Here is a 27,244-nt window from a genome sequence, read left to right as displayed (position 1 = left end):
GGAGACATCTTCACCCATTGCTCTTTTCAAGAATCGTTCATATTTTGATTCTGCCCACCTCAGTACACAGGATGGGGCAGTGGCTCAGCTCAAGTCATGAAGTCTTCAGTGCAAGAGCTGGTGTAACTTGGATGCTCCTTTTGTTTTAAAATAAGTGTGCCATTGTTTGCATACTTCGCACGCTTATACACAACGAAATAGTAAAGCAAGTCCAAAGCCAGACTATTGGTTTAGCCAATTATTGTTTTTCGGTGATTCAGCGTGTTCTTGTAGTTACGTTAGTGTAAGATTAATAACTAGAAACAAGTCCTGCTGTTTACAGCTAACCAATATAGTTTTTTTTTTCTTACCCAGCCACAGAAATGGACCCTTAGCACATATTTGGCAATGCTTATAATGTAGATGGTGTTACCACCCAGTAGCCTAGGCAGCGTTTCATGGGCCCTAGTGCAAGGTTGAAAAGGAGCCCCAGCTGCTGTTTGAAAGTAAAAATGCTCTGTATTATCAATCTATGTATTATTATTATATATATAAAGATGTGCAGTGTTTTATGCACCATATGATATGTTACGCGCGTTATTTTGGTATTCAAGTGCTTGTGTACATCTCACTTCTGGCTACTCCTCTACTTTTCTGAGGCTTTTCACTTGTTTGTTGCTGCTCTCTGCTTCCTTTCGCTCATTTGTTGCCACTCTCGTTCCTTATCTTCTTACCCTTTCCCCTTGCCTTGGACTTTAGACTTTCACTTTTCAGATGTCAGCCTAGAGTGGTTTGCTCATTCTCACTGGACCAGAGCATTTCTCGCTGGCTACAAGAAGACCACTACACCCCAGTACCCAGGGGAACTCGGGAAGGTTGTCATAGTCTGAAAGAAACCCTCGTTAAACATGGCGAACCAGCTCTTCTCCAAGGCTCTGGTCTCGGCCAAGTGGCTGGCGGAGGCCCTGGGGGCCCGGCGGCTGGGGCCCGGTCTGCGAGTGCTGGACACCTCTAGTTACCCCCCCGGGGAGCGCGACGCCCGCCAGGAGTACCTGGAGCGCCACATCCCCGGCGCCTCGTTCTTCGACATCGAGGTGTGCAAGGACCAGGCCTCGCCCTACGAGGTGATGCTGCCCAGCGAGCAGGCCTTCGGAGACTACGTGGGCAGCCTGGGCGTGGGCAACAACACGCACGTGGTGGTCTACGACGGCGACCCGCTGGGCTCCTTCTACGCCCCGCGGGCCTGGTGGATGTTCCGGGCCTTCGGGCACCGGCAGGTGTCGGTGCTCAACGGCGGCTTCCGGAACTGGGTGAAGGAGGGCCACCCCGTGACTGCCGAGGCCGCCAGGCCAGAGCCCGCCCAATTCAAGGCCAAGCTGGACCGGCGCCTTGTGAAGAGCTTCGAGGAGATGCTGGAAAATCTGCAGACCAAGAAGTTCCAGGTGGTGGACTCCAGGTCCGAGGGACGGTACCGTGGCACTGTGCAGGAGCAAGGTGAGGAAAGTATCACTTTAGTCGCTGAGCCAGGCCTTGGGTGACGAGGTGAGTGGACGTGTGCTGGATGCACAACTGGCCTCTGCGCAGAGCAGCCTGGATGAAACCAAACCCCACCCCTTTCCCACTGTCTTTATTGGACTATCCATTGAAAATTCCGGAGGAGTAGGAGGAAGGTGAGGAGGCAGGATTACGGAGCGTCATGAATAGAGCAAGCATTGACAAAGCCAGTAGGTCTTGCCTATGCAAGAGGAATTGGATTTGGCAATGTGTTTTAGCCATGTTGTACAACAGTGTGGCTGCTGTTCAGCAAGGCTAAATGTTAGTGATGTGGAGTGTTCTGGAGTAGGGGGAGTATAGTAGATTTGTTACAGTAGACTGCTATAGAGTGGAATAGGGGGAGTAGGGTGGTGCAGAGTGTAGATGGGAGTAGAGTTCAGTGGCTCAGTGACAGAGGGTGTCATAGAGTAGAGTGGGGTCGACAAGGGTGGAGTCAGTTGGAGTGGGTTGAGGTAGAGTGGGGTGGATTGGAGTAGAGTGCAGTGGATTGAGCGGGATGTGTTGGATTTAAGTAGAGTGGGTTGGATTGGCACAAATTAGAGTGGGGTGTGTTGGATTGGAGTGGAGGGGTGCATTGGAGTGAGGTGGATTCGACTGGGGTGGTTTGGATGGAGTAAATTGATGGGGTGGATTGGAGTGGGGTACTGCACTCGAGTTGGGAGGATTGGAGTGGGGAGGGATGAATTGGAGTGGCCTGGACTGGAGTGGGATGGATTGGATTGGGATGGGATGGACTGGAGTAGGATGGACTGGAGTGGTGTGGATTGAAGTTGATTGGATTGGGGTGTGGTGGATTGGATTGGGTGGGGTGGATTGATGGTGTGGGTTGGATTGAAATAGGGTAGATTAGAGTGAGATGGGTGGAGTGGATTGAATTGGTGTGAGGTGGATTGGACTAGGGTGTATTGGATAGGAGTGGGTGGATTGAATTGGAGTGGGGTAGATTGCACTGGGGTAGATTGGAGTGGGGTGGATTAGTTAGACTGGATAGGAGTGGGTGGGATTGGATTGGAGTGGGGAGATTGGAATGGAGTGGTGTGGATTGGATTGGGGTAAACTGGAGTCGGGTGTATTGCATGGAGTGGGTGGATTGGATTGGATGGGGTGGATTGGCTTGAAGTTGGGTGGACTGGATCTGAGTGGGGTGGATTGCGCTGGAGTGTGGTGGATTAGACTGGAGTGGGGTGGATTGAAATGGGGTGGGTGAACTGGATTGGAGTTGGGTGGATTGGATTGTGGTGAGGTGGGCTGGAATGGGGTAGATTGGATCAGGCTGGATTGGAGTGGGCTACATTGGTGAGTGTGAAGGATTGGATTGGTGTGGAGTGGATTGAATTGTGTGGGGTGGACTGGATTGGAGTGGGGTGGATTGGTGCAGGGTGAGGTGGGGTGGGGTGGATTGGGGCAGATTGGACTGAGTGGATTTGATTGGAATGGGGCAGACTTAGTGGGGCAGATAGGATTGGATTAGATTGGTGTGTGATGGATGCGATCGGTGTAGACTGGGAGGGTTAGAGTAGGGTGGATTGGATTGTGGTGGATTGGAGTAGGGTGGAGTGAGTTTGGTTTGGAGTGGTTTGGGTTGTGGGGTGGGTGGACTGTGGGGTGAATAGGAGTGGGGTGGATCGGAGTGGTGCAGATTGGAGTGGAGCTGGGTGGATTGGAATGAGGTGGACTGGAGTGGAGTAAATTGGGGTGTGCTGCATGAGTATGTGTTAAAGCATCTTTTTGGAAATTACTCATAAGAAACAAACAATGCTGCTTTGCAATATTTAGTACAACGTAATGGGCATCTTTTCATAACAGCGCCCACAAGCAAAAACAAAACATGATTCTGCCAAGTGAGAAAATAAGACTTGGCAAAGTAAAAGAAATTTTACTATAGAAAATAAAACGTTGCAATTTTGTTTGTCCTGCTGGGCACGTTTTTGTCAGTCACACGTCTTTTGTTTGCAGGATGCTAAAAGTTAAAAAGATCAAAATAGTACCTCAATCACGTCCGGAGTGCAGATGGGCACTGATTTAGTTGAATCAATCAGTGCTTGGTCTCTGCTCCGCAGAATGAACGGAAATGATGCTTGGCCCGCAGTGACCAATTACGAGGCTTTAAAGAAAAGTGCCACACAAGCCAACAAATGTTAAGCAATGGGCAGTCTCCAAGCCCTTTTTGTTAACAATACTAGCTCGCAAGGAAGACACATGCTCTAGCTCACGCTTTTGCAGGCTCCACCCTGAAAGAACAAACAAAAGGCTGACAAGGGTGCCAGAATCTTTCAAGAAAAGTTTGTAAACACACTTTCCTTTGGGCCTAAATCATAAGGAGACTGCAGCGGGGAGCTCCAGGACCCCTCTGGACTTTGGTGCCCTGGAAGTAGGCCCAGCTTGCACATGCTAAAGGCTGGCCCTGGGTGGGTGTATGGGGACACTAAAACAATCAGATGAGACACGTTTGTTCAACCATAGGTACAAGAAGGTTCCAAATCAATTACATGCCCTGTTAAGGGGTGTACCCCATGTGGAACCTTAGATTATAAAATACCAGGATGGATTTAGTTCTGAGCTAAGTGTCTCTGCATTTTCCTATACCCCAGGGAGTACTTAGGCCCTGATTTCTACTTTTTTTGTGCCGCATTAGTGTCATATTTTGACGCAAAAGCAGCATAAATTTACAAAGTACAATTGTATTTTGTAAGTTTGCGCCGCTTTTGCATCAAAATATGACGCTAATGCGGCGCAAAAAAAATATAAATCAGGGCCTTAGGGTGAGTAAAATTTCCCATTTAGGAATCAACTTGTATAAATATTGGAAGGTTTTGCAGCGGGCACTACAAAATAAACTAGTACTTAATACAAGTGCGCTAAATAGTTACTCCCTGCCTTTAACGCTGTACATCAAGATGTACCTAGAGATTGACAGATACGTTTCGGACGAGAGAAGCTTTTAAAGCCCGCCTCTTTTATTTAATCAAAGCTTTTTTCACAACGTTCTCTCTCTGTTTGGCAGCCCTTGTTTCTGTGAAGTTCATACCTAAACGCACCCTTTCAGACTTTGGGCTACAGGTGCAAATCTTTTGTGTAGCTCTCAGTATAGAGACCTCGAGTCTCACTGATTGCCAGTGAGACTCACTCTTATGGATGTTGGGCGGATATCTCATTCACAGCAAGTTAAACGTCGTACCTGGTGAGGCGGGGAACCTGAAATCTGATTGAGCCTTTATCCAGATATCTACCGTGTGATTTCCTGCCAGATGTCGAAGCTTCTGGAAGCCATGCCCTCGCCCCCGTGGGCCCGCTACCAACATGCACGTTCAGTTCATGGAAAGCGCTGCCGTGGACATTTGAAACACTGCTGCTTTTGTAAGACAGGAGCCTGCTTTAGTGAGAATTTTATGTAAATGTAATCATTTTACTTTTTGTTCTCATTTATGACATTATATGAATTGTCAGTGACGCCAAAGATTGTGTGCCATAATTTCCTCCGATATCATCACATATGGTAATTAATTCTCACTCCTATGCATTATGAGAACTTGAGAACTCTGCTTGCTGCAAAGTCTTACTTGTTGGATGTAAGTCTCACACCTTGAGGCAATGTGTTGTTCGTCGGGTGTGAGCCGCACAGCGTGGACCGTAGTAGTAGATGCACTCATTGAGTGCATTCCTCACACTTTAGAGCACAGTGTCCGTTGCTGGATATGCAGCTTTCCCTTTGGAGCAGAGTTTTATTCAGAGCCACTGGAGTTATGTGGCAACTGGAGTACGAAGTTATGTGGCATGGCCCCCTAAATTATAGAGCAAGAAAAGATAAATTATGTGCACTTTTGTGATTTTTACACAGGTTGCCTGGGAACAGATTTCGCCACATTTAGTACTAGTTTAGCACCGAAATACAACAATAAACAAGGGAAAGGAGGTCAGTAAACCGTTGCAAAGATCCATCCACTGTGCAGCAATAGGTGTCACATCGATTTTAGTAGCTTTTGACACCTTTAAAATAGAAAGAAGATTTTTGTACCAATTTTCAGATTATGCAGCTAGAGATGAATTATGTGGCAAAAACAGCAACTCCATAATTATGCGGAAAAGGCTGCAACCAGAAAATCTCATAATTCTAGTGAGCCTAGTTTTTTGTATTTGTTAATCTCACACCTTGAACCAGAGATGCAGTCATTGTGTGGCAGTCCGAAGCCTTGTAGTGCAGTCTCACCGTTGGTTGGCTGCGAGTTCCTCAACTATGGACAGAGCTTCATTGATTGGGCGTGATTCTTGCGCACTGCGCCACAGCTGCGATCGCCCAGTGTTGGCCTCACACTTTCGAGAACAGTCTCCTTCGATGAGTGTGAGACCTGCACCTTAGACATAGCCTCCAAGTCCTCAGTGACCTCCATGAAGCCTTTACACCTGAGAATCATTATGTTTCTGTTAACCATTAAAGTTTATATGGAAACCTCACAGCTCACTCCTGTTGCCTCCTGTACTTTCAGATCTCTGTGTGGTGTCAAGAGTCCAAAGTTCTTGAACACTGAAAAGGCAGGGCCACACCAAAAGGCCTATGTCCGACATGTGACCGACTCAGTCCCAGCTCTTGCAGTCTTACAGATGGGTCTACCTCAGAGTTTTAAGGCATGGGGAAAGTGGGCTCTAGCCCAGGACCCCAGCCTTTCAGCCCCCACCCGCAATAGAGCCAGCTCTTTTGTCCACACAGTTCTTCCTTGAATGATTATTAAACATAAAATGACTCAAATACCGTTATCCTTTAATTAATTTTTATTATGGGTGTTGTATGAGAGTCAATTACAGTCATTTTGCAGAGAAATGTGTTTATGTTGCATGAAACTTCCAGAAAAAGAAGTTTCTTTAAGCTCAAAACAGGTCCTCACTAACGAGAAATGGGAAGGTGTCACAGAGATAATTTGCAGTAATATTAGTAAGTAGCTGCAGGGTTACAATATTGAAAACACACATCACTATCCCTGAATATTAGATGTAGCAACTTTAGAATTTGAAAGCGTGGGCCTGTGCATTGTCAGTGACCAAGCCAAAGAGTGCATGGAAGGTCATAAAATCAACACTGTTCCGAACAGGGGCCACCAAAATATGTTTGGCCCAGGGCCCGAAAATCTTTAAGATGTCCCGGATCTACCTGTCCAAGTCTGACATTATCTCAACTGAAACACTGAATGTCTACCCATTTCTCTACATGTCCGTTCACCTCTGACACATATGCATGCTGAACACGTGTCATGGCGCCACAAACTAACAGCGGCACTGACAACGTCTATAGTTTTGAATTGTTTACTGATTTCCTCCAGGTTCACTATTGCACACTGGGAGTTATGTCATGAAGTAGCGTAGCAAAGATGCCAAGTGCACTGGTGCAGCAAGCAAGGGAACAAGCCCCATTGACTGTTGTTGGGGTAGAAAAATACAGCAGTGCAGATTTCTCTCGCTCACAGAACAGACACCTGAAAAGACTCTGACGTTATCATAGTTTTAGTAAAAAAAAGCTGCCGGTCCCTCACCGATATAAAAAAGTGGGTAAAAACAAATATGTGTTTTTGGTCTCAGAAAACGTACATTGTCACTGTAGCCTCTGGCACTGAAGGGAACTCTTTTGTATGTGGATGTGCTCCTTGTGGGTGGATTGAGCTGATCCATTGCCCCATGTTCTATGCTTTAGTGGATGGAAGAAAAATATGAATGACACAATAACAGACCAATGGATGAAGAAGACTGTCTGACAGCCCCTTTAAAAAAAATAAAAAAAATAATATATATATATATATATATATATATATATATTTATATATATATATATATATATAGACTTCTTTCGAGCTCTGTTACTGGTACAAAGGTAGCGTGTTGCCGGTGGAGCAACCAGAATATCAATTAATGCTTCTCCAAGCAAGAAAAACGTGCACTCAGACCTCCGTCAGCGGTGAATTTAATAGTCCCAATGACGAGTTTCGACTGTTTGGTCTTGCTCACGTTACCCATATATATATATGATCTTTATTCCACCAAGGCCGCCGCTCCTCACATAGCAAGTGTCACTGTCTGTGAGGGTAGAACTCATGAATCCATTAGCTTAAATTCCCTTGCGGGAATAAACGACGGGTACGCATGAGGCATTTTAGTGCTGAATTTGTTGCCACAAACAAACAGATGCCTTTCGGCACTTGGCCTTCATCCATGTCAATGGACTACACGCCATTTCCTTTCTTATACATAGCTCGTGATTACAATTTCATGGAAACAGGCAAAGGTTTACTGCTTAGAGCATGGTGCAATTGTGTTAGTGAATGTGGCAGCCATCTTATAACATCTAAAAACTCATTACTGACACTGGGATCTTAAAATGTTGCCATCTATCCATATCATAGTGCCTTTGTCACATTGATTAATAATTAAACAATGCATCCAGCATTCCATCATACTCAGTTCATCATCACTGTGCACTAAAAACAATTACATAAGAGCAATCTATTGAATTCAGTCCAGGCACTAGGATTACCCTCATACAAAATAATGCCCCAAGTGGGCAAACTCTACATTCGAATATTAGAAATCATAACTCACACAGAGACCATAAAACAGTGAGCCAGCCATCCATAGTATAATGCCGTTGTCATATTAATTAATCATCATACTCAACTCAAAGTCGATGCACGCAGTGAACAATCACATCAGTGCAATTAATAATACTTGTTACAGTCACTGGGACAATCCTCATACTTGAATGATGCCATAAATGGGCAAAGTCTGCATTCAAATGCTATCCTTTATGATAACGTAATACCTAAATTGTATGGATGTATCATCAGCATGTTCTCTATTCCGTTACATAGATCAATCCTACACCGCGCCGCCAAACTCACCATGTAAATTACCCAGCTCCCGCCCTACAAGTATATTTAGGCTCTTATATTAAGTGCACAAATAAGGTCCTAAAATCAAAATCATTCTCCATTGTGGGCCCAAAGATCCTCTTCACTGTTGAGGCCGACAGACATCTTGGTCTGTAAATTTATAATATATATTAATTCCAGTTGTTGCAGTTTGCGGGTCCTATCTCCTCCCCTTTCCCCTGTCGGTACTTGGCCCAGGCGAAAGAGCCGCAATTCTTTATGGTTACTCCAATGCAACAATTCAAAATGCTTTGCAACTGGATATGTTGGGTTTTTGTTAGTTATAGCACGCATATGCTCAAGCACACGTTTCTTTGCAGGATGCGTGGTACTCCTATTGTACTTCTTGTCACACTCAGAGAGCATAATGTGTATTCTGAGTTACAATTCAACAATATGGGAATTTTGCCCTTTTGCTTTGTACCTGGAATCTCATACTCCTTGACCTTACTACTGATTTTGCAGGCCTTACATTTAGTGCACAGGAAGAACCCCGCAGTACTTTTTTCTGATACTCTTTGTTATTGAAATTACTGCATACCAGATAGTCCCTCAATTATGCTGACCTCTTGTATGTCACTAGTTCTTGTGCTGGTATTATCTCTCCTGTGATATTGTCTGCTCATAATATCTGCCACTTCCTTTTAAGAATATTACAAATCTGAGACAAGCTTGTGGAGAAAAGAGCAATCTTCCTAACATGGATACTTTCCTTCAAATCCTTCCTTCTGTCTGTTAGAAGTTGCTGTTGTGGCTGATTTTGTACCTCTTCTTTGGCTTTCTTGAGGACTGATGGAGGATATCCTCTTACTCAAAACCTCTTCAGTGCCCAAGCCTGTGCAATAAGGTAGTGTCTTTCTGTTGAACAATTGCGCTTAATGAGCAGTAGCTCTCCGTAAGGTATGGTGCTTTTGAGGCTACGTGGCTTATGGCTTTTCACATTTAGCAGGGAGTACCCCACTGTGGGGTGCTAAAGTACAGTTTGCAACTGATTATCTTGAACAACTGCTGTGAGGATTAGAAAAGTTACACTGGTGTTACTGATGTGGCTCATAAACCGTAAGTTAAGGGAATTGCTGTTGAGAAAGTGTATGTATTCCTCTGCTGATTGTCATGTACTGTTCCACACAATAAATAGGTAGACGTTATACTGTGCCCAGTGGGCAAGGATGTTAACCCATGCTTCACATTCTTCTGCCTAGGCCACATGCTTCTCCAACCAGCCAGGAATACATTTCTGTAGCTGGGGGTGAAGTACATGCCCATGGCAGTTCCTAGCTTCTGCCTGTACAGCCATGAAACTGTAATCACAGGATATGTATGAGAAAGGAAATGGTGTGTAGTCCATTGACATGGACAAAGGCCAAGTGCCGAAATGCATCTGTTTGTTTGTACATGCAAGGGAATGTAAAGTGTATATATATATATATATATATATATATATATATATATATATATATATATATTTTTTTTTTATCCTACTGGTTATAGCCAGTAGATAGTTATAGATAGCACTAACTTTTTTCCATAGGCAATTTTTTTTAAATTTTCTAATAACTTTGGTACCATTTGGCGAGTCTTCAGGAAATTTTCAAAATTAGTATGCAAGTTAGTTCAGCTGCTGTCTGGAAAGTTTTGAGGTGATTAATCAGGCAGCAGCCGAGAAAAACGGGGCTACCAAAACATTTTTTCTCATGCAGTCTCTATAGGGATTTTTCAGTTTTTACACATGGCTACAGTCCGAACCACTGAACGGAATTACACCAAATTTGTCTGAAAGCTAGATCGAGGTCTTTTAAGAGCCCCTTTTGTAATTTGGTGTAAATCTGTTCAGTAGTTTTGGAGTTATTAAAGGAAAAAATATAGCAATTTAGGGATGTGGATCTACCCACAGGGGATCTGCAGATAACAGTGGGGGATCATCGGATCTGGCCGAAAAGCAAGTCCCTGATTGGCTGGCCACAACCTGAAAGGAAAGTTATGGCTGCCATTTTGATTCTCAGTTGGGCCCCCAGGAAGAAAACATAAATAAAAAGACACATGAGGGGTCATGGTAGAGGTATCCTGCCCCCATGGGACACATGGAGGGGTCTCTGAGGGACCCCGCATTGGGAAAAAATGGCCCCATTTTTTTTTTAGGTTGATCCGCGGATCCATGGCGGTGCACAGCATGAACTCCAGTGTAAATCGGCGATGGATCTGCGGATCCGAAGCCTGATGGGAAACAAAAAAATACTCATACACCATAGCCTTTGGCCATGTGCAGCAGTGGTTCTATTAATGTACATTTTTTATATATTATTTTACTTTAAAAAAACATATAAAATCACTGAAAAAAACAAAGGTTACAGGGATGTCATAATTAAGTTCATGTTTTACACACACAAAACCACAGAAATTCAGCAGTTACAGTTACACTTATAGTTATACTTATCTGAAGAAACTATAACTTGTGTCGTTAAGTAACTGTAGGGCAAAAGTTATAGTTTCTTAACATAAGTATAAGTATAACTGCTGAATTTCTGTCCCTTGAACTTTTATTTTTTATATATATATATATATATATATATATATATATATATATATATATATATATATATATATATATTATATATATATATAGAGAGAGAGAGAGAGAGAGATAAATATTAATGTATATATAGATATATATCAAAGTTTAGTAAAATCATGATCATAATCATAATCAAAAGTTCTTGGATAATGGCAGACCTAAAAAGTCCAAGAAGCAAAAGTAATGTATGGCCACTCAATCTTTTAGGGCAGAGGAGAGCTGACAGAACAGATTGTACATTATGTGATGAGGACAAAACGGAAGCATCAAGTTACACAGCTGAACTCTGTAAGAAAAATATTTAATTTGACATAACATTTCCTTATTTGATGACCCCACCCCAAGTTTAAAGAAACTTTATTTTGCGAGCAAGCATGTAAAATGCTCAATTTTCAATAAATACTTTCAACATTACAATAATATAGGCTCACTGCAACACAATTTACATTTAGAATCACTCATCTGACTTTCTATGAATGTAAAGAGCAAAAACATTCAAAGTGGGAAAGAATGACTGCAACTATAGCATGCATGACCCATGAGTAATAGTGTTCAAACTACACAATTAAAAAATAATAAAACAAAATTCCAAACTGAGAAGTCACAGCACAACATCTGGTAAACTGTCACATTATATTGTCAATTAAAAAAACAAAAAAATAAATGTAGTTAAATAAGAAAAGAGGCCTACAAAGAGATACGTGGGTGGGCAAAGTATGTCTTTCCAGACTTCTGGCTCATGCACTAACTGAGCTGGGGAAAAACTTGAACATTAAAAAAAGCAGTGGCGTGATGGTTAAATTCTTTTAAACATGTTTTATTGCAATAATATATCACTAAAAAGAAAACTTGCATTTACCTAAATGTGGCTCCCATATCCTTGCAATATAATTTTAACATTTAAAAAAACCCATCCATTTGGAAGTTTTACTAATGATGTTTTTGTTTAAATAACAAGCCTATGAATTGTGTCATGTATATTTATTATTGTTGGATTTGGACCTCTCTGCAGTGTCACCCCCAAATGTTTTGCCTTCACCCCTTCTGTTTTCTGAACCTGTTTTTGTTAGCTTTTAGCACTTTGTGCTCTTTACTACTTCTAACCAGTGCTGAAGTGCTTATGCCCTCCCTAAAACATGGTGCAGTTGGCTTACAGCTGATTGGTACAAATAATTTACTTATAAGTACATTGTATTTGGTACCACAGTACCCAGGGTCTGTAAATTAAGTGCTGCTGGTGGGCAGCAACACTCCATGTGCCACTCACTAAAAAAGTAGCCTTTTAAAGCATGTGTCTTGCCTGCCATTGCAACCTGTAGTGCAGTTTTAAACTACTAATTCGACTTAACAAAATATACCTTGCACTATGCCTACACCTTCCTTTTTAATACATTTAAGCCACCTCTAAAGTTTGCTCTAACCAGCACATAGGACAGGGTCCATTGTAGTTAAAAAGTAGGATATGTGTTTTTAAGTTTTACATGTCCTGTTAGTGAAAAAGTCCTACATTCGTTTTCCACTACTGTAAGGCCTACCACTCCCGTAGGATAACATTGGGTTACCTTATCACATCTAATACACCTAAGAACATTTGACTTGGAGCAGGTAGAAATGTCATGTTTGGACTCAAATGGATTGTAATTTAATATCTTCTTAAATGGGAAAATCAGATGTTAAATTACAGTTTTGAAAGTGGCACTTTTAGAAATTTGGCATTTTCCTTCCCTAAACTTTCTGAGGACCTCTGAGAGTTTCAATCTTCCTGGGCTTGTTAATTGCTCCGCTGTCAGGAATGTGTATTGGGTTCAGACAGTGAACAATAGAACCTTGATATAGCGGGGAGAGGGCCATCCTGCCAAGATGGGAGGAGTGCAGCTGTTCTCTGCCCCACCTTACATTTCAAAGGGCTGACTCCAGCACACTCACAAACAAACTTGACACCATCCTTTTTCACCCTAGACTACTTGGAGCCTGGGCAGGGGGAGGGAGGAGGGAACTTTCCAGAACCATATGGGGGAGGACTGTTAGTTTCCCCTACTTTAGAGGGTGGCACCAGGTATAAATACCGGACCACCTGAGTCACTCGTCAGTACACTTCTGGACCTGTGGACATTACAGAAGGGCTGCCTTTTCCCCAGAGGACTTCCTTGTTCTTCAGAAGACCTCCCTGCTCCTTGAGGCCTGCCTTGTTTTTCAGAGGACTGCCCTGCTCTCTGAGAAGGAAGAATCTACCTGCTCCCTTCATCCCAGGCTAACCCGAGAGACTCCAAGGGTCAGTTGGATGACTTTCTCTTTCAGCTACAGGGACACAACAAGCTCCAAACACCTCCCCGTGACTGCTCAATTGAGCTGCTGCAACTGGTCCTCCCTGGACCTGCAGCTGGACCTACCTGAGACCTGCTGAACTCTGCTGGAGTGAGTTCCTGATCTCCAAGAAGTGCCTCCTTAGGTCCTGGACCCTTGGATGGCATCAGTTAAGCTCCTGAGGTTTTGAACTCTGCTCGCTGGACTTTGAAAAGGAAACTTTTTCAGCAGGACTGAGCTGGTCCCTGTATCGGCCCACACTCTATCGAGGTCAGCCCAGCTTACAACTTTGTGCCGATATATCGTGACCAGATACACACAGTTGGCACTTTCTGCTTCTTGGCACTATTTTCACTTAAAGCTTTAAAACTGCATATCTCCAGTTCCACTGATCGGATTTTTGATGTTTTGGTCTCCTTTTATTTACTAAAATGTACTCTGTTTTTCAAAATGTATGTGGGATTGTTCGTATATTTTGTTTCCACTTTGTTACTGTTTGAGTGCTGCATAAATACTTTACACATTGCTTCTAAGTTACGAGTGACTGCTTTTGTGGCAAGCTGCCAAATGACTAAGCACAGGTTAATTTGGTGACTTTTGTGGTTCACCTTGATAGGGATTGTGGTTGAGGTTTGAGTAAAGACTATAACAGTAACTTGAAAAAGGAAATGGAAAATAAATCACTATCCAACCATGCAGCTAAATTTCAAGCAAAATAAAATGCTAGCATATAGTTTATATAAGGTATAAATGAAATAAAACACTTTATCCCAGATTTATCACTGAAGAGAAATGAACTATTCTTAGGAGGATTTGAACAATGTGCTCAAGCTTTTGCAGTCACTCTAAATGGGTGGAAGCAGAATTAGAATAACACTTTAACAGACAGATGGAATCCAGCTGACCTAAATCACTTCTTTGTATGTTTTGTATGTATTTGATTTGGAAAAACAATTGTCTGGTGAGACAGCTGCCCTATAGGTAATGCCTACAAAGGAAATACAAGAATCTTAATCAAGTTTATCAGTCCAGCAAACACCTCTTCCATCAACACATCGACTTCCCCAGTGGGAAACCACTTTAATTGACAGAAAGATTAAAAAAAACAAGGCCTCTGCACAACACAATTCAAATAAAAGACACATCTACAATAAAGCTACTTAACACCAGAAAAAATATGCTAAACATCAATGGAAAATGTATGTACTGAAGTCTGCCCACTATTGCTTATGGGTCAATAGAAACAGAAAATAAGCATTTGCAATGCAATTGGTCTCGCATTTGCTAGAGTTAGAGCTGTTGGCATTATAAATTACAATTTGTTTTACCCACGTGTTTTGGTTTGGAATGGGGTGGATGTATGTGTTGTGGTATGGAATTTTGTGGCTATGTTGTCTTGTGTAATGCTATGATTTGTTGTGTTATAATATTATATGTTGTATTATGCTATGCTGTGTTATGCTATGCTATGTTGTCTTATGTTGTGTTCTGCTATGATAGGCTATGTTGTTTTATGTTGTGTTATGCTAGGCTGTGTTGTCTTATGCTATGTTGTGTTATGTTATGTTTTGTTATGTTATGCTGTGTTGTGTAAGGTTGTGTTGTTATGATAGGCTATGTTGTGTTGTGTTCTGTTGTGTAATGTTATGCTATGTTGTCTTACGTTATCTTGTGTTATGTTATGCTATGTTATGTTTTGATAGGCTATGTTGTCTTATGTTATGTTTTGTTATGTTGTGCTATGTTGTGTTATGTTATGCTGTGTTATAATATGCTATATTGTGTGATGCTATGCTATGTTGTGTTATGTTATGCTATGGTGTGTTATGTTATGCTATGTTATGTTGTTATGTTGTGCTATGCTATATTGTGTTATGTTTTGCTATGTTATGTCGTGTTGTGTTATGCTATGTTGTGTAGTTATGCTATGCTATGTTGTGTTATGTTGTCTTATGTTGTGCTATGTTATGCTATGTTGTGTTGTGTTAAGTTGTGCTATGTTATGCTATGCTATGTTGTGTTATGCTATGTGGTGTTATGTTGTGCAACTGCTTGTAACTCTGTATTTCTTGTAATGAAACCTTGTTTTAGTCTAAAGTATGTAATACCTTATGGTAATGTCCGCACTATGTAAATATGGAACATAAATAACTCCAACATAGTAATTTGTTTTCGTATTTGGAGATACGGGGTGCTATGCACATGTGCAGGAACTAAATACACACATTTGCGTTCTGAAGCTATATGTGCACTCTTCTAATTTTCAGAGAAACACATTACATTTCACAGAGGACTTGTGTGAGTGTCATAAACAATACCCGCGTGAGAAAAAATTGTGTGAGCTTCTTGTTTCCCATAAAGGTGAAGTAGCTCTATGAGTTAAGCTTTCCAATTCCAGAGGGGCAAGCTCAGTAGTGTATTCTTCCGAGGCTGAGGACACGTTCCCCACTTTTGTTGTATCTTTTTATTTGCACCACATTGACGGATTGTAATATCCGGTCTCAAGAACGACATTGTTATTATTGTTGCTATTATTATACAGACACGGTCAGCCTGACAGTCACCACAGGGGAGCCGATGTTACTTGCCTGCCCAGTTCCCACAAAGCTGTTCGTCAGTGAGGCTTCGATGCAATTCGGAAAGCGCGAGAAAACCTTGTCTAAAAGCTGCTCTGCTGAAGGAACCTCGGCTAGCGCATGACTGCTTATATGATGAAATGCCAGCCCTTCTTGGGAGCTGTCAGGAGACGAGAGTGTACTGTGTGTTAAATGGCTTCACTGACTTTGAACAGGAAGGTACCTCAGTGAGTTTGACGGGATAAGATGCTGCGCAGAGAGATGCCGGTGCCTGCTAAAAGGCTGTTCTCCTGAATGGCTCTCTCAGATAAGCTAGTTTGAAATGCAGCCTTCTTGGGTGATACGCGGAGAGAAGAGATGGCGGCTCTGTTAGCCGGTGAAATGATGTCAGCTCTCTCTGGCGATACGCAGAGTGGACAGGTCACGTTTCATGTTACAAGGCTTCCCTACTAGAGGTAGCTCAGTTTCTTTCATGACAGTTTGAAATGGTGACATGTGCCCCCTTTCAGATGCTATGCGACAGGAGAGTTAGTGCATATGAATTATCTGCCGTTTCAGCGAAGTCCAGTTTCCTCAGTGATTGCTTGAAATGATTGCAGAACGGCCCTTCGACCGTGACATGCTAAGAGGATATGTGGCAGTACACAGGACAAGCATTTTCAATGCAATGGGTTTCGCATTTGCTCGGGTTAGAGTTATTAGCGTTGTAAACTCCTAACCGGACTTTTCTTGCCACGCAAATTGCAAGGAAAACAAGCATTTGGAATGCAATAGTCTTGTGTTTGCTCGAGTTAGAGCTCATAGCGTTGTAAATTACTGACTGGACTTTTATTGCCACACAGACTGAAAATAACAAGAGGAAGACAGTGAGAGCGAGCTGGCCCTGGAAACCCCCCCTCTGATGTTGGTTTATGTTTACAGAGGGAGTTGGTGGGGAGGAGGGACTGAACACACACCCACAGTGCCAGGCAAACAGGCAAATACTGAAAGAAAAAGTCCCCTCCAGAAGAGATAAACAGGACATAGCATAATTACACAGTACTTTGTGCTGCTCCCAAAGTGAAAAAAGGCAGGACAAAGAGGCAGAAATGACCACTAGCAAGCAAGGATTTTTGAAGGACACTGCAACTAACAAATCAAAACGCTGGAACTCACTCTATTGTATACTTTAGTATACAGCAGGCCGAACGCTAACGCTCGACCTAAAAACTACTTCCTAAACGTAAATGTTGCGTAGGAATGCACACGTTAGGGAGTCACAAACAATAATTAGAAGACTTTTTCAAATATAATGCATATTTAGTAAGATTTATTCAGTTTGTAGATAATCCTGAGTACTATGGCATATATTTATTGACAGAGCTGAGGATCTAGTTGAAGTTTGTAGCCTGTCTCAAGATGAAAACTAAGTTAGCCTCTACCAGTGATGCAAAAGATCCTTAAATTAACAAAATCGCCTTTTTTACATTAGTAATCTTTTCGTCTCATGAGGTGCTTCACTTCATTTCCTTAGTGTCATTTGTTTCCCTTTATATTATCTATAACATCAATAAACAAATATTGTATTGAAATGTATTGTTTCTTTAAAAAATATAGGTTCCACTAATGCTTCCTATTAAGCACATTCAATGTGTTGCTTACAGGTTTAATTATTTTTATAATCACCAAATGGACAATAATGATATGTACTTAATTTTGAATAGACATTATCCATTGGTGTGGCAGAACTCTCACATGAAGGACCATTTACATTCTGTTTATTTGATGTTGGTATGTATTGTGCCCCAGTGTATACTGGCAGTTCAAGCTTTTTTCCAGTTTTAGTTTTACCTCTGTTTGTTTAATTTTGGTATTTTCTAGAGGGCTAAATGTTACCTAACAGTTAGTGAAGAGTGGTAGTCTTCTGGGAAACCATAATGTAGGGGAATTAGGATGAACACCAGACTGCTCTCTGGTCCCTTCCAGGAGAGTTTTAGGGGAGGGTATTTCCCATTCAGTTGGCAAGGGGGCCGAGGGCTCTTTCTGTGTTTTTCTGATTACAAAGATTGGGAGCACTTAGTCCCTACGTTAAACTAGTTACTACTTTGAATACACGGGTTCTATACGTTGTCATGCCTCTCCCACCGAAATCGTGCAAAATTGCTGCGCCTTGAAGGTGAAAAGGCCTCCCACTCAGAAGTGTAGCTTCAGTTGGTGCAGCAGGTGCAGTGGCACTGGGGCCCAGAGGCCTTGGAGGCTCACTGAACACTGACATTGCTGTATTTCACAGTTCAGACAGCGGCCGGGGTGAGGGATGTGGGGGTGTGGTGGGGCATTTCCTTCTTTCATTAGGGCCCTGACACACTGATTGCACCACTGCTCTCACTGCCCAGACCAAAAAACTTTGACACATTATTTGGATGCTACACAACTAAGAAGTGGTATCCCTCGTTGAAAGTATAATGATTAATTAATGGCACAAGATTATAAAAAAGAAATACTTCACCCAACTAATCTTTTGCAGAAACACATACTTAGTCATGCTAATAAAGCAATATTGTATTGTGATTTTTGAAATGGGAGATGGCCTAGGGCCCTGTCCTTAGTGAACCTCCTAGTTCTCAAAGTCTGATAGAGATGTTTGCTGGATGGGATTGGGAATGCTCTTCTCGTTCTGTTGGACCTTTGAGTGTGAAGCATTGATCGTTTAGTCTTCTAGCAGTTTTAGGATTCTGCTTTACACACTAATGGGATGGGTGTATTACTGTGGAAAATAAGAACCTACTCAGGATGAATAATAGGTCCGTTCAACCCTCAATGTGGAACCACCGACGGCCAGAATGATATTGGAAAGCCACCCTTCCGGTTGCCCCTCCAAAGCCATTCTTACCAGCACCCATTTTGTTTGTGTTTGTGATATCAGCCATAGTAGCACAGAAAAAGTTGAGAAATATCCCCGACTTGCAGGGAGAAAACCCCTAATGAATGGGAGATATTAGTCATGGTGGCTCTTTAGAGGTCTGTTTTTGGAAATCACACTGGTAACAAAAGGAACACCGTACAGTTATTGCCACGTGCCACCATGTTTATTCCACCCCCAAATGACTCTGGAGTAAACTGCCTGCCAAACCAGCGGATGAGTCTCAATAAGGTGGACTGATGCAGTTGTGCAGGCAGAGATGGTGTCTGCGCTGCTCCAGTTCCACGACGACCAAATATAGAACTATAAAAGACCCAATATGTTTAACTTGTGCTCATGACACATGGCTACCAATGCACACACTGTAATTGTTTTAAAACGAAATATAGAAGATACTCAGGTGTGGCTAATGTCATCCAGCTGGAAATGCTCATGCTCTCACATTGTCAAGTAATTAAGAAAACTGTATGCATGACCAAAGTTATCAGGCTTACTTTTGATATCCTCAAATTTCTGTCTTCTCCTTTGGATACAGGGTTCAGGCATGGACACTTTACCGGTACTATCAACATACCGTTCCTGAACGTCTTCACTGAGTCTGGCCATCAGAAGCAGGCTGAAGAGATTCAGAGACTGTTCCGGGAGAAGAAGGTGGATCTGGCCCGGCCGCTCGTGACTACGTGCCACAGAGGTGTCACAGCTTGCAGCATCGCGCTGGCCGCGCACATGTTAGGCAAGGAGGACGTGGCAGTTTACGACGGCTCCTGGAGTGAGTGGGTTGTAAGGGCCAAACCAGAGGACATCATTAGCGAGGGGAAGAGGAATTCAGGATAAAAGGGGTGCATCACGGGAAGTGGGAAAAAAGCTTTAAAGCCCTGCCCATGACCTACCTCACCGACAGTCAAAGGGGAAGGGACTTCCTGATGTGTAGCTGAGGTACAGTAATTTTTTTGAGCTTCAAAAAAGAAGATTTATTTTCCATTTGGAGGCTCCCTTTGACTTTTTGAAGTTATGTATCACAGTCTGGGATCCTCATGTGACCATTTGTAGCGGGGTTATAAGGTAGCTGCCTACACCACCCTTAATATGGCTGTCGGCATAGATCGTTACATGTCTAGCATGACTAAGGGCCTGATTTAGATTTCTGCGGAGGGATTACTCTGTCACAATGGTGACCGATATATTGTCAGCCAAAATCTAAATACCATAGAAAACAATGATATTTAGATTTTGGCTGATGGGATATTTGTTAACATTGTGACTGAGTAACCCCTCTGCTGAGATCTAAACAAGTTCCTAATTGTCCCAACTCTGGGTGCCTGTCAGAGGCACTGCTCCTACAGTAAGCCACCTGTAGGCTTGACATAGTTGACTCACCCTCAGCCCGGCTGCCGTTCAGAGGCTTGCCTTTTAGGAACCCCCTTCCACAATTTTCTCTTGTCTTCAGCCTTCCTTTGGGTTTCTGCTGTGAACCTTCTGAAACCTTTTTTGAACTACATGTACTTCACAGGAACATTTGTATATGAAATGGTACATGCTCATTGCTACATATTCTGTCATATATGTTTGTTTTTAGAGCTGAGTGTGTGCCTTTATATGTATATTTATGACCACCTTTTCCCGTAGACTAAGTACTTTTTGCTTTGACGAATCTTCACAAAATTTTCAAAACTAGTACACAAGTTATTTCAATTGCTGTCTGGAAAATTTCAGGGTGATTTGTGTAGCAGGGTCCAAGGAGAAGGGGAGATCCCCAAACGCTTTTCCCCCATTCTACGTCTATGGGAATTTTGCAATCTTTAGCTACGGCTACAGGCCGAACCGCTGAACAGAATTACACCAAATTTGGCAGGAAGCTAGATCTTGGTCCACAAAGGGATGCGGATCCAAGCAAAAAGGAAGGCCCTGATTGGCTGGCCTTAACCTGAAAGAAAAGTTGCGCCCACTATTTTGGTTCTTGGCTGGGCCCCAGGGGGGAGAAAACATAAATAAAAACACACATAAGGGGTCAGGATAGGGGTATTCTGACCACATAGGACCCATGGACTGGTCTTTAAGGGGACCCCTCATGGTAAAAAAATTGCCCAACTTTTTGCCCGATCCGCAGATCCACCGCAGCACACTGTGCGACGTCCAGTGTAAATCCAGGATGGGTCTGGAGATCTGAAGCCCAATGGAAAAAACTCACCCTCTCACACACCATACCCCCACTGCGCTTGGCCAAAGGCCGTTCACAGCATGGGGCTAGATGCATGCGGGGAGGTTGGCAGAAGGGCCAGGCCGGGCCGGGCCCTTCGACAAGTTCCCGTCATGCATAGCCAAAGGCAATGTGCAGTGGAGGTTGTATTAACGTACAGTATTTACATATTACTTTATGTAAAAAACAAAACAGAGACATTCACTGAAAAAAACAAAGGTTACAGTGATATTATAGTTAGGTTCACGTTTTACCAGAACAAAACCATAGAAATTCAGCAATTGTAGTTATACTTAAAGTTATACTTATCTGAAGAAACTATAACTCATGCGGGAAGGTAACTTTCGGCCACAAGTTTTAGTTTATTAACATAAGTATATTTATAAGTATAACTAAAACTGCTGAATTTGTATAATTTTGTGTGGATAAAACATGAACCTAATTATAACACCCCTGTAACCTTTGTTTTTTTCATTGAATTTCTATATACTATATATATATGCAGTGTGTAATATCCTGTTTATTACCTTTGTTTTGCATGGGGATGGGCCATGCATGACTCACAAGAGGCGACAACTTGAGTGACTGATGACGCCCTCCCCTCTTTCAACAATGGTAAAATATAGGATATACCCGTGCATTTGCTGTATGCGGTTTATGCCATACTGTTTTTAAATCTGTACTTGTACTTAGCTAAAACCTGCACTCAAGGGGTTAACTTTGTGCAATATGGTGAAATCCCATTGAAGAGACCTCTTGACTATTAGGAGAGCTATTTCCCTGTATACAGTATTTGTTGCATGTAGACTGAGAGGCAATAAAAAGTGTGTTTCACCTTTTCCCACACTGTGGTAATAAACACAAATTTTATCCCTTCACTGCCATAGCATAAATATATGTATGTCATGCCACTGAAAATAATTGTGGTCCAACAGAATGTGTCGTTGAGTGCAGCTGTAATAATAAACGCAAATACACTAATTACTACAGACCAAAGGTCAACTTCAAATTTATTTACCACAGTACAGCAAAACCGACATTAGAAAGAGAAACCAAAACGACACGAAAGTTTGCAACTTAAGGTTAGCGCGGCATCCCACAACTGCCATGCAAACCACAAGTTACACACCAAATGCAGTTCTCTTGACCCCCCCTTGACGTAACAGATACAAATAGAAATGTTGTAAATGATCTTTCAAATAAGATTAAATATCACAATAACACTATCACGAGATGGCTATGAATAAAGTATTATTCATTGGATTGAAAATGCCTTGTTATTTTATGGTGCAGTGCTTTTTGATGGTGTTCCTTATTGGCATAAATAAATATTGTGAAGTCATAAGCCTTGCATTTGGTGTGGCAGTTATGGTTCGCATGGCTGTTTTGGTGCATTATGGATTGCAGAGATCACCATATCTTGTGAGTTTCAATGCTTTTTTGGGGGGTTTAAATTCGTAACCATGACAGTATTTTAACTGTGTTTTTGTATAAACATTTTTTATTGGTATTTTTCCATGGATAAACAAGGCAAACCGTAGTGCACAACGATTAGCACCACCCCGCACACGTATAACAATCTTCAGCATTACTCATTCTCCCCATTCAGTACCTGAGGCTGCCCCAAGCCATAGTAGCTAACCCACTTGCCCCAGTTTTGCCCATGTTTAGGTGGACACCCGAGCCTTATAGTTAGGGTCTTTGAGTTTGGCACGGCAGTCTATGCCTGTGCACCACTCCGAGAGGGTTGGCAAGGTGGTGGTTCTCCATTTCTGGGCAGTGTCTTGCTCAGCAACCACCTTTGCCGAAGGAGTGGTTTCCTTGGCAATCACCACCTTGTCGAGAACCCCTAGTAATGCTTGTTTTGCTGTGAGGTCAGACTCCGGGTCAGGGCAAGCACAATACAGAGCCAAAAGGCAGCAATCCGAGGGCGTAGCAGACCGCATGTTACAAGTCTGCATCAGGGCAGGGGCAATGAAGGCATCTCGGATCGGGTAGCCATTTCGCTGGCCAGAGACGCTGCAGGGACAGGTACAAGGCATGAAGGTAGTTCAATTGTACAAACTGCATCCTCGAGGAGATCGCAATCTCTTAGGGTGCCAGGTACAGCCAAAGTCCAGTCCGTCTCTTCCAGGGGCCCAATCCAGGTCTCCTATTTTTTGTTTCAATTCTGGGAAGTTATCCGGGTCATTTATTGCCAGCGTGTTGTAGATTTGGGAGGGACCCTCTTTCCCCAGTGTACCCATCAGGAGTTTTGCCTCTAGGGGAGTGTGGTCAGGGAGGCCTGGTAATTGGGATTTGTAGGATTGTAGGGCATGTTGTAGCTGGAGGTATTTGTGGAATTGTGTAGTGGACAAAGAAAACTGTGTTTGCAGCTCGTGAAAGAAGTGGATTGTGTCACCTACCCATATGGCACCTAGGACAGTAATGCCAATCCTGTCCCATTTGGCAAAGCCTTGGAGTTGTGGCGCATGTTTAAGTCACTTACCCCTCCACAACAGAGTCTTACCCAATCCCAGATATCCAGCCGCTCCCTGCCAACAGTGAAAGGCCACCCTAGTGACCTCCAGGAGGTTATGTTGAAGGGAATCATCAGAGAGGATCTCCATCAGTCAGTCTGGGTTCTGGAGCGAAAGTTCGGTTCTATAAACTGGGTTGTCCCATCCACCCATGATCAATTTATTTAAAACCAGAAGGTGTGCTGCCATGTAGTATAGAAAGAGGTCCACCATACCAGCCTCTCCCTTAGGGCAATTTATGGCAGGGGCTTGGACCAGAGGAAGGAGCGGGTCATTGCCGCAAGATTCCGGAACCAGCTATGCAGAATAAGGAGGGAATAGTTTTGAAATACATAGAGATAGCGAGGGAAGATCATCATCTTAAACAGTGCAATTCTGCCTAGTAGTTGCAGGAGGAGGGAGATCCAATGCTGTAGGTCCGCCTTACCATGGTTCGTTAGAGAGGTGAGGTTAAGGTCTTGGATTTCGTCCAGATTTCTGGAAATGTATACTCCTAGATATTTGAAGGCACCACTTGCACCGGGGGGTGGGGGGGTTGGGCCAGGAGCTCTTAGTAGTTCCTCCTTGGAGTGCAGCAAACTGCAACTTGTTGAGGTTGACCTGTAATATCAAGACCAGAGCATATAATTCCAGGAGGGCTTTCCATGCATCTGGGGATTGAGGAGTGGGCGAGGAAATAGAGGATGTCATCTGCATAAAGGGAGATCAAGTCTTCCATGCCATCTGCCCATTTCCATCCCCGTACCCAGGCATCACAACGTAGTAGGCGGGCCAATGGTTAAATGACAAGGGTGAAGAGGAGCGGCGTCACTCAGTAACGCTGCTTTGTGCCATGGTGGATGGGGAAAGAGTTTGACAGCGGGGAAAGAGTTTGACAGCGCTCCGTTAACCAGGGTTAACTGTTTTTTTAAATGAATTTCAGAGGTTCTTTAAAAAAATATGTTAAGGGTTTGTAACACATCCTAACCTTAACTTCACCTCAACTGTAGTTCAGTGAATTTCTTTTCTTTTTTTGGGTAATATACTACATCCAACTATTATGAGAATATTCCCTACTCTGCTAAACATGGACATTGGCCAAAAGCACCATGGGTTGGTTGCACCACCTGGCTATAGGCAAGACTCTGAGCCCAACCCTCTTTGCATGCAGGTGTACAAGGAGAGGTTTTTGTCGAATGGCATAGCCTGTTTTTTGTTTTAAACACTCAACTGGAACAACTGTAGCTTATATGGACACACATATATATGTACATATAACATCATCTGACACTTGTCAGCTCAACTTTAACTAAGCACACTCACATATGTATTTATAGCAACATATAAGATATTCATTGGGGAAAAAGTAGAAAAATGTTCTAGTTAGATGTTGAAATTTAAACTAACATATAAAAACAAGAAACACTGACATTTGCCAGTTATAGTTTAGTGAACTAACTATAATCTGTGCCTTGCATGTAGTGCTTCTGACCTTCCATATGCCCTATTAAATTACATATCTGATGACATCATTTATGACATCTCAAATGACATCATTGATGGGATCACACAGTCAGTTTTGCGGCGTCCTGCAGAGTTTGTGATCTAGAAATAATTCACCAGGCTACACCTGTGCCAGATTTTCTATCACAGATTGAGTGATAATAGACATAACCTTTGACCACATGCTAGACACATAGCATATCTGTCACTTTGGCCAAGATCATTTGATCTTACTAAAATTATATTCATAATATACTTACTTGTAGGGACTTTCAGCCAGCCTTCTTCATCCATGGTGTGGTATTGTGTTATTCCCATTTTCTCTGCTCATACAGCATACACTGCAGAATATGGCAGTGGATCAACCCACGTGAGCCATTCACTAACTTCATTGTGAGTGATGGCATTCTTCCCTTTCACAAACAGCACATCCATGCACACAGTAGTTACCTTCAGTGACAGGGACTGCTAAGGCAATGTGTCCTTTTTGAGAACAAAAACTATTTTTGCTTGCAGACAATGTGTTTTTTTAACATTGAGGAAGGCTCGTCATCTTTCCCTACAATACAGTTTTGAAAAAAATAATGGTAAAACAAGCATTAATAAAGCCAAAAAACAGGTAGTCAACACCAGACCTGTTGACTTTGTCAATGTTTATCAATTAGTGTATTTGGGCACTTAGGACACAAGAAAGAATTGTGTTTTTTGTCGTTAACATTCCCAATTGATTGCATAGTTCTTTATATTCAGCAGGAGACAAAAAAAACACATTTCAAATGTAGTGCTAGAAATTTGTAAAGAATGGGTTTCTCATTCTCTAAAATGTATTTGCTCACTGTTCAAACAAATTCATGTTGCCAGTGTTTGTAAGCAGCAGCTATTTCAAAAAGGCACACAGAGTTTGGAAATATTCCAAACATTTTTATCTGTAATGTTTGATGATTTGAATCATAACATGTTTCCTTGTGGGATCCACATAATAAATATGCATTCCAAAATACTATGCTGCAGAGCTATTTCCTGTGTTTTTTAATAGATTTTGCTCCGATGTCATGTTTTACATGAATAACCCTGGAAATTCATTAGTAGCTTTGTATGAGAAAGTTGGGAAATTTTCGTATGTTTCTGGATATAAGCCCCATATAAACAAATTGGAAGTTCTCCCTTTAAACACATTCTATTTCAAAGACATGTTTAAAAATTATGACTCAATTTGGTGTAATGAAAAATTTAATATCTAGGTATTTGGCTCAACCATTCCTTAAAGTGTAACTTACAATATATTTTGGGGAAAAGTGATTCTTTAGTTAACATATGGCTTGTCACATCCATTTTGGTGGGGCAGATTCAGTTTTATTAAAATGATGATTTCAATGATTATTATGTACTATCTTTCCATGTTGCTGGTTAATATACCAAAGTTATTTTTCAGAAGGATAAATTTCTTATTAACTGTTGTTTTGTGGTAGCTTTACTTATTTTCAGACATATGCATAGACCATATCAAACGTTTGTTTCTAATTATAAAATAGAAGATAATGCTATACTTAATTTGTCACCTATCTGGTGAAAGAAATATTTTAAATTTAAGAGTAAGGCTATTTTTTGGAGAAGTTGGGCTAAAAGAGGTATTTTTTGGGTACATCAGCTCTTTGATGATAACGAGTGGGTGCCTTATGCCTAATTACAAGAAAGTATAATTTATCAAAATCACTTTAAAAGTAACATATGACATCACAAGAAACTATTTGTAGCTTTTAACAGTGTGCACCTGGTCGAGTTACGTAGGGTTTTGAGAACTGGTAAATTATTTTTTAACTTATCCCTTAAAGCCCCCATGATATATTTTTTATTGAATGGTGCTAAGGTTGGTGATGTTTAGTGTAAAATAGAGGTGGAATGGTAAAAGGATCTTAAAAATCACTTTGTCCTGTAATATGGAATAAAATATGGACAAACCTTTTGTCTTCCTTAAGTGCCGCCAGTATAAAGGGATTTCCAAACTTGGTGCAGGTTCATCCATGGGATAACATTTCTCATGGTCATGTTTACTTCCCCACCCCTTGAATCTTGATCAAGATCTAGATGTCTTCAGCATATTTGTCTTTAATCTTATAATATTCCTTATCATTTATATTTACCTGAATGTAAGGCGTACATTGGTGCAGCACTGCTGCAAAATGCAATTGTTGATAGTGTAAAGTTAGCTAGTACAGAGGGGGCTGCCGACCACTCATGGTCCTGAATACCT

The 27,244-nt window shown here is 42.0% G+C and overlaps 1 protein-coding gene and 1 long non-coding RNA gene across 4 annotated transcripts in view; one reads left to right on the top strand and one right to left on the bottom strand.

The window, feature by feature from the left end:
• LOC138292643 (uncharacterized) overlaps nucleotides 1-5,872 on the bottom strand; it is a 101,627-nt gene extending 95,755 nt beyond the window's left edge. Inside the window, exon 1 of one of the 2 annotated variants that reach the window (XR_011202745.1) lies at nucleotides 5,683-5,872. This is a non-coding gene — a long non-coding RNA (uncharacterized lncRNA). The remainder of the gene's footprint in view (nucleotides 1-5,682) is intronic. The other variant, XR_011202744.1, reaches the window with a different exon arrangement.
• On the top strand, nucleotides 781-26,209 carry LOC138292642 (thiosulfate sulfurtransferase-like). Of its 2 annotated transcripts, XM_069231354.1 has the most exons (3): nucleotides 781-1,482; nucleotides 1,904-1,907; nucleotides 19,338-26,209. In XM_069231354.1, exons 1-3 carry the CDS (start codon nucleotides 888-890, stop codon nucleotides 19,627-19,629), a joined length of 891 nt encoding a protein of 296 aa, XP_069087455.1. In that variant the 5' UTR covers nucleotides 781-887; the 3' UTR covers nucleotides 19,630-26,209. The 2 variants fall into 2 exon arrangements, with proteins under 2 accessions (XP_069087455.1, XP_069087454.1); XM_069231353.1 differs by lacking the exon at nucleotides 1,904-1,907 and having other exon boundaries at nucleotides 781-1,473; nucleotides 19,331-26,209.
• The last annotated feature ends 1,035 nt before the right edge of the window (nucleotides 26,210-27,244 follow it).

The sequence above is a fragment of the Pleurodeles waltl genome, chromosome 4_2 (assembly GCF_031143425.1).
Source record: "Pleurodeles waltl isolate 20211129_DDA chromosome 4_2, aPleWal1.hap1.20221129, whole genome shotgun sequence".
Taxonomy (NCBI): Eukaryota; Metazoa; Chordata; class Amphibia; order Caudata; family Salamandridae; genus Pleurodeles; species Pleurodeles waltl.
The sequence above is the reverse complement of the archived record's forward strand: the minus strand, read 5'-3'. Positions and strand labels throughout refer to the sequence as shown.

What these genes read in the sequence shown, in the direction of transcription:
- LOC138292642 (XM_069231354.1), top strand. Translation starts at nt 888, where the DNA reads ATGGCGAACCAGCTCTTCTCCAAGGCTCTGGTCTCGGCCAAGTGGCTG.